The sequence below is a fragment of the Vicugna pacos genome, chromosome 22, assembly GCF_048564905.1.
Source record: "Vicugna pacos chromosome 22, VicPac4, whole genome shotgun sequence".
Classification (NCBI taxonomy): domain Eukaryota; kingdom Metazoa; phylum Chordata; class Mammalia; order Artiodactyla; family Camelidae; genus Vicugna; species Vicugna pacos.
In genome coordinates this window covers 31,157,838-31,164,612 of record NC_133008.1, presented here as the reverse complement: position 1 = coordinate 31,164,612, position 6,775 = coordinate 31,157,838, and the positions used below count along the sequence as shown (strand labels likewise).

At 60.2% G+C, this 6,775-nt stretch overlaps 1 protein-coding gene across 1 annotated transcript; it reads left to right on the top strand.

Moving 5' to 3' along the window:
• The first annotated feature begins 877 nt into the window (after positions 1-877).
• On the top strand, positions 878-2,943 carry GADD45B (growth arrest and DNA damage inducible beta). The gene is made up of 4 exons (XM_006206417.4): positions 878-1,158; positions 1,251-1,352; positions 1,737-1,959; positions 2,220-2,943. The coding sequence occupies exons 1-4, from the start codon at positions 1,115-1,117 to the stop codon at positions 2,331-2,333; spliced, it is 483 nt and encodes a 160-aa protein (XP_006206479.1). The 5' UTR covers positions 878-1,114; the 3' UTR covers positions 2,334-2,943.
• Positions 2,944-6,775: the final 3,832 nt, after the last annotated feature.

Here is a 6,775-nt window from a genome sequence, read left to right as displayed (position 1 = left end):
TACTGTATACCCTTCATTTTAGTGCTTCCTGCAACCCAGTGAGGCTGGTGTGCATTGTCATAGGACAGGTGAGGACTCAGAGGCCGTCTTCGCAGCCCCCAGTTTGGGGGACCTGGAGGTGGCTTCCTGCGACCACCACTGCTTGTTAAGCGCTGTGTACCCTCTCTTATTTTTCGGTGGAATTAGGTTTATTGGTTTCGTTCTCTAATAGAGGTGCTGGGGATTGAACCCAGGACCTCATGCATGCTAAGCACGCGCTGTACCACTGAGCTGTATACCCTACCCTCTGTGTACCCCTCCTTTTATTCAGTACACCCTCCAACTCAACGAGGCCAGCGTTGCATTCCCATTAGACAGACACAAAGAGGCTCAGGAAGCTAAGTCACCTGAGGTCTGGGGTCCTCGCAGCCTGAGAAGACCCGCGCCACTACCACCTAGGAAAGATCAGACTACAAACCGGGCTCTCTCCTCGTGCAAAACCCCAGCAGAACCTGGAAAAGCACAGGCCAGGGACTCTCCGGGGACCGGGAGGGGATTCCAGGCCCACCCGAAAGTCCGGACCGCCTCGCGCCTGGAAATCCCGCGCGCGCCCCGAAACGCGGCGCGGCTGCCGGGAAATCAGGAGAAAACTTCTGCTTTTTTTTTTTTTTCTTTTCTGGCACTCTAGCTCCCCCTGCTCCACCCCCCGCGCCCTCCTCGGGGCTTTCGCCCCCACGTGGGGCGCCCCCTCGCGGCGCCCCGCCTCCTCCCCGCCGCCGACCAACCGCAGAGCTCGTTTCTCTCGTCTTTGTTTCCTACCCAATAGAAGAGGAGGACGGGCCACCGGGGCCACGCCCCTGTTTGTACAAGTCTATAAAAGGCGGCACCGGCAGCCGCGGGCTCAGATCGCTGAAGCCGAAGCCGTCAGCTTTTCTCTTCTGCTGCGTGGATTATTTTTGCTGAAGCATTTGCAATTTCTTTCCGCCTTTTTTGGGGGAGGAGTTCGCTGCCTTCCGAAGATCTTGACCAACGCTCGGGCTCTGTGGGAAGGCTTTGGGCTCTCCGGCCTTGGATTTTGCATTTCTTCCTTGGAACTGTCGTGGGGCTGTTTTCCACTGTGGATTATAACTGCAACATGACGCTGGAAGAGCTCGTGGCGTGCGACAACGCGGCGCAGAAGTAAGTAGCCTGAGGTCGGCCGGGCCGGGCGGGGGCCCAGCGCCTGGTGGCCGGCCCGGCGCTGACCCTCCTCCCCTCTCCCTTGGCTCCAGGATGCAGACGGTGAGCGCCGCGGTGGAGGAGCTGCTGGTGGCCGCGCAGCGCCAGGACCGCCTCACCGTGGGGGTGTACGAGTCGGCCAAGCTGATGAATGTGTGAGTCAGACCCCGTTCCCGGGCTGGGCGCGGGTGGGGACCCCCTCCACTCTGCACGCTCTGTGTTGCATCCCTCCTTTGCACGGGGCTGGGACATTTCCAAATGTCCCCACTGTGGGTTGATGGCCTTTTGCTTTCTCTTTTTGAGCAGAGGCTGCAGTATTCTGTTGCTGCATCGTTTGCACGCAGTCTCCTCCGTTTATGCCCCTGCCTTACCCGCCCCCCCATACTTTGAACCCAGCATTTTCTCCCCCAGCCCCCACCATCTGCATGCAGACGCGATCCCCTGCACACCTGCGGTTTCTCTTTGCTTTGCAAACTGCCTGGTGCACGATGGCCCTTCCCCAGTCCCAGCTGACCCTCTGCCTCCCTCTGGCCCCTCAGGGACCCTGACAGCGTGGTCCTGTGCCTCCTGGCCATTGATGAGGAGGAAGAAGATGACATCGCCCTGCAGATCCACTTCACGCTCATCCAGTCTTTCTGCTGTGACAACGACATCGACATCGTGCGGGTGTCGGGCATGCAGCGGCTGGCGCAGCTGCTGGGCGAGCCAGCTGAGACCCAGGGCACCACCGAGGCCCGGGACCTGCACTGCCTCCTGGTCACGGTGAGCTGGGCCTCAGCTCCGCCCCGCCCCACCTGGCACCTGGGCCCATGTTTGTCAACAAAGTTGAGCTGGCGGGTCTGCACCAGCTCAGTGCTCAGCCACGCTTGGCATGTCCCGTGGGCAGCCCGCTGGGCCTCGGGGCCTCGTCACCCAGTGTACTATTTTGAGCTGGCGTGTTTTCCCCAAAAGGGCCCTGGGAGAGGGAGGCTCCCTGCTCACTCCTGGCGCTCCTGCTGAACCCAATGTTCCTCCTTCCACAGAACCCTCACACAGATGCCTGGAAAAGCCACGGCCTGGTGGAGGTGGCCAGTTACTGTGAAGAGAGCCGGGAGAACAACCAGTGGGTCCCCTACATCTCTCTCCAGGAGCGCTGAGACCCTTCCCAGCCTCAGAACCTGTTGCTGCCAAAAAATAAAAATAAAATAAATATTTGACCCCCTCCACCCCAGAACAACCCTCCAAAACAACCCAACCCAGGAGACCATCGGGGGCAGGATCGTTGGAGACTGAAGACAGGAGAGGGGAGTGCGCGGCCACCCTGGGGGCGGTGAGCCCGGAGCAGCGCCAGCGGCGGCCACCGTGCGAGGAGAAGAGGGGCCCCAGGCCAGCAGAAGAGGGGACCCTGGAGCTCGGGCCTGGTGACCGAGCAGAAGCTGGAGTGGGGGAGCTGCTGCCTCCCCGCAGTGGAGGGCCTGGACTCTGCATTTGGGGGTGGGGTGAGACTGACTGCATCCCCCCTCTTCTTGAGACCGCAGCTGACATCTGCCAACGCGCCTTGGTTGGCCGAGGGTCTGCACCCTGGCCAGGATTATACTTTGGGACTTGGGAGCAGGGGCTGATGTTGCTCTGTACCCAGGAACTCCCAGTTTGCAAACTAAACAATCTATTTTGTTACTTGCACTTGTTACTTGAACCACTGAAAGAGTAATGAGATACATATATTTTTACTTCTATGATGGCCTTGTAATAAATTTCTAAAGCTTCTGGGTTCTTTTGTATGTGCCACCTCGCCTCTGTGAGGGACCAGGACCCCGCCCCCCCACTCCAGCCGCGCTGGCCCTGCCCCTCCTCCTGCAGGCTCACCAGGAAGTGTTACTTAAGTCCGACTTAGCTGCTCCAGGCTCCTTGCAAAAACAGTGCCTCTTCTCTCTGCAGCCGGCGCCACCCAAGTCCAACAAATCTTTGCCTCTTTTTTTTTTCTCCCTCCTCCTGCCCCGTAGCAATTAAAAGACCGGTTTATTACGAAACCTGGCCGCCGTGCCGCTGTTACTGGCTGTGCTGGAGCCAACCCCAAGCTCTGGGCACATACAGACGCACCCCTGGGGGGTTGGCTACAGCCCCTGCCTGCCCAGCCGCCACCGCAGCCCCAGGTCCAGAGAGGTCAAGGGGACACCTGTGACCACACAGCGAGGGGGGCTTGGAGCTCAGAGCTGCCACAGCACTTGGGCCTTGCAAGAAGAGCTTGGGGGATCCCCCAGGGAGCACCCCCTCACCCAGGCCTTCTCCCTTCCAGAGTGGGCCTCTTCACAGCACTAAGACAAAAAAGTTTTTTTCTTCTTTCCCAAAACTAAAATCAACCAGCAGAAAAATACCCCAGGAAGTCGCGCTCCCGGCCCAGCTGGGCTTGGCACGCTGCTGCGTTCTGCCTCTAAACCGAAACTGGGAGGCCAGGGGGCCACCTCCTTGTTCTCCCGAAGTCGCAGGAGCGGCGACTTCCCCTCCCTGGGGCTGGGAGCTGGGAGCGCGGCCCAGCTCTCCCTCTGGCCTCAGTCTTCCCGCCCGGAGTCTGTGGGCTGGGCTTGCGGCGCCCGGGCAACACCCCTTCCTCTCGGCCCTGCACCCCCGGCCTGGGAACCGGGTGGGGAGGAGACCCGGGGACGAGCCGCAGGCCGCGACCTTTCCACGGAGCCCCACGTGGGCGCGGGAGGAAAACCCCGGCGGTCCCCCAGGAGTCACGGGGCTGGGGGGAGCCCCGCCGGGGGAGGAGCGGGGAGGGAAAGAGAGAGGGGGAAGTCCCTGAGGGAGGGGCGGGGCGGGGGAGGGGCGGGGCGGGGATCCCGCCTAGGGTGGGGAGGAAGGGCGGCCGAAGCGCCAAGGAGGTAACCCCGAGTGAGTACGGAGCCCCCCTCCCAGGGACAGATGGAATCCCAGGAGGGGGTGGGGGAGGGGAGATGCTAAGTAGCCACCGGCCCCGCGGGGTGGAGGGGGAAGCAAAACGGGTCATGCGGTGGAAGGGAGGGGGTAACCCAGCGGGTCTAAGGGGGGCGTTGGAAGGAATCTCTGAAGGAGAAAGGGCGAGGGGAGATCCGAGCCCGTAGAAGTGGAGGCGGGGCACTGAAGGGGAGGGGGTTACGGGTGGGGGGGGCTAGGGGGAACCCAGAGGGCCTAAGTGGGGGAGGGGGAGAAGGACCAAAGGAATCCCAGGAGTGCAGGAGGGGAGCCCCAAGTGGTAGAGAGGGGAGTCCAAGGAAGGCGGGGAGGGGAAGGGGGGGAGTCCCTGCTGGGATTGGGATGTGGGGAGCCTGCAGCCCAGGGGGACGGAGGGGAATGACGAGGGGATGGGGGCAGATGGGGAGATGGATCCCTGAGATGGAGCTGAGAGAGAGGAGGGGACTGGGGAAGGGGGAGCAGAGGCTGAGGGACCTCATTGGGTGGGGGGCTCAATGGGGAAGCACTAAGGTGGACACGGGCGGGTCCACTGTTCCAGTGGTGACCTGGGGTTCCCGGTGTCAGGTCACCTCGTGCTGCAGGTGAAGTTCCCTGCAGCTCCGCCCATGGGTGTGGGCCGCTCTGCCCCCATCCTGACCTTCACAATCCAGAGAGGCCGCGTGACCTCTAACCCTCTCCTAAGTCCCCTGTGCAGTGGGGACAAGACCCTCAGACCCTGGGCTCCAAGGAGATACAGGACATGGGCATGGGTGGAACCACAGCTGGGTGACCCTGAGCTAGTACCTTGACCTCTCTGTGCCTCCAGTTTCCCCCTATGAAAAAGAGGATAATAATGCTAACTAGCCCACAGATGACTGGGCTAAATGAAATACACATTCCTTAGATTAGCGCCTCCAACAGGGAACAAATAAAAAGGATCAGCCGTTCTTATGACTCTGACGATTATCGCCATTTATTATGTCCCCTGCATTTACAGCATCATCTGTGATCCTCTCACAGCCACCTTGTCAAATAGCAGAGCTGAGACTAGAGTGGGGGGAGGGGGACATGCCTTCTGTGCAAAATGTAAGACAGCAGGAACCCCAAACTCACTCGGCGAGGTAAAGAACATTTTCAAACAAATGTATTTTCAATTCAAATGCAAACAAAAAAAAGAAAACCTCTTGGTGACCAAAGTTATAAATCAAGATAAGATTTGTCCCTGTGCGCCCCCCACCTCCCACCCTGCGTGTGCCTGGGCCCGGAAACTGCACCCTCCTGCACTCTCACCTCTGACTTGGGTACCATTCATCCCTCTGCCCAGAACCCTCTTTTTCTCCCTTTCCCCAGGCTGACCCCACTCATCTTCTTGTTCTCATCTCAGATGCCCCCACCGCAGGGAAGCCCTCCAGGGAGGGCCCCTGGGAGCCTGTCTCCTAGCTCCGCCCACTTCCCCTCATGGCACCTGCCCCATACCTTTGGGATGACACAATCATCCTGGTGTCCTTGGCTCCTTATCCACCTCCTGCGTTAGGCTGGGGTACAAGAGGGCTGGGAGAGAGGCATTTTTCTCACCCCCAGAATCCCTGTGTTTAAGCTCAGGGCCTGGGACCCAGTTGGCACTTAATGCTTGTGGCCTAAAAATTCACACCTGGATCCCAGGTCGTATATAACTAGAGACTGACCCATCAGTGACCTCCTTCTCTAGGACAGACTGTTTTGTCCCTAAGGGCTGAGACCTGGCCAAACACAGTGACACCACCTAGCCCAGGGAAGCTGGATCTGGGCAGTGAGGGCGGCTGGCCTGGTGCCCTTGAGCAAATCGTGTGTTCTCTTTGGCCTCAGTTTCCTTATCTGTACCGCAGGCAGACTAATAGGCCTGCCCTTCTCTTGGGGCTGTCTGCCGTGAGCCTGGAGTGAGGGAAATACATAAGGCATTTAGCAGTGCGGGGAGCCGTCCAAAGGACGGAGCTGTCGCTGTGGCAGTGTCGGTACATGGCTGTTTATCTGATGCCTTCTACCTGTGCAGGGCGCCTGCCTCTACCTGTGTCCCTGTGAGCAGGAGTCGGTCTCTGAAACTCTGCAAGGCTGCGATTTTGGGTGCTTGGATCTGGGTGGGTACATGGGGCTCCGACAGCTAACGTGCACGTGTGGCTGGGCCTCCAGGCCCTGGCGGCCCCCGAGTGAACCTGGGGCCCAGAACTGCTGACCAACTGGGACGCCAAGGTCACACCCAGAGACCTGCAGCCTCACCCAACCCAGAGGCACTGGTTTTGCTTCTCCCATGGAGGGGAGGTGCCGGGGGCACGGCCTGCGGGCTTAGTGGGGCAGGGGCAGGTGTGGCCGGTGGCCGGGGGACTGTCAGTCCTACGCTGTGGGCGTGGGCGGCCACGTGTGCTGGCTTGTGTGGACGGCACATTGCCACTCAGATTTGCACACTCGCGTGGACACACCCACATGGACACATGAGCGCGCACACCACACACGCCATTGCTCTTGCCCTGACACTGCACCTACCCATCCTATGAGTCCTGCGGTGGTCGAGACCCAGCCTAAGTACCCTGACGGGGGGGGGGCTTCCACGACGGGCATTCACTGGCTCCCAGTCCAACGCACAGGTGTCAGCAGGGCTGGGAGAGGTCTTCCCAGGCCTGTTTCTGGTGGCCTC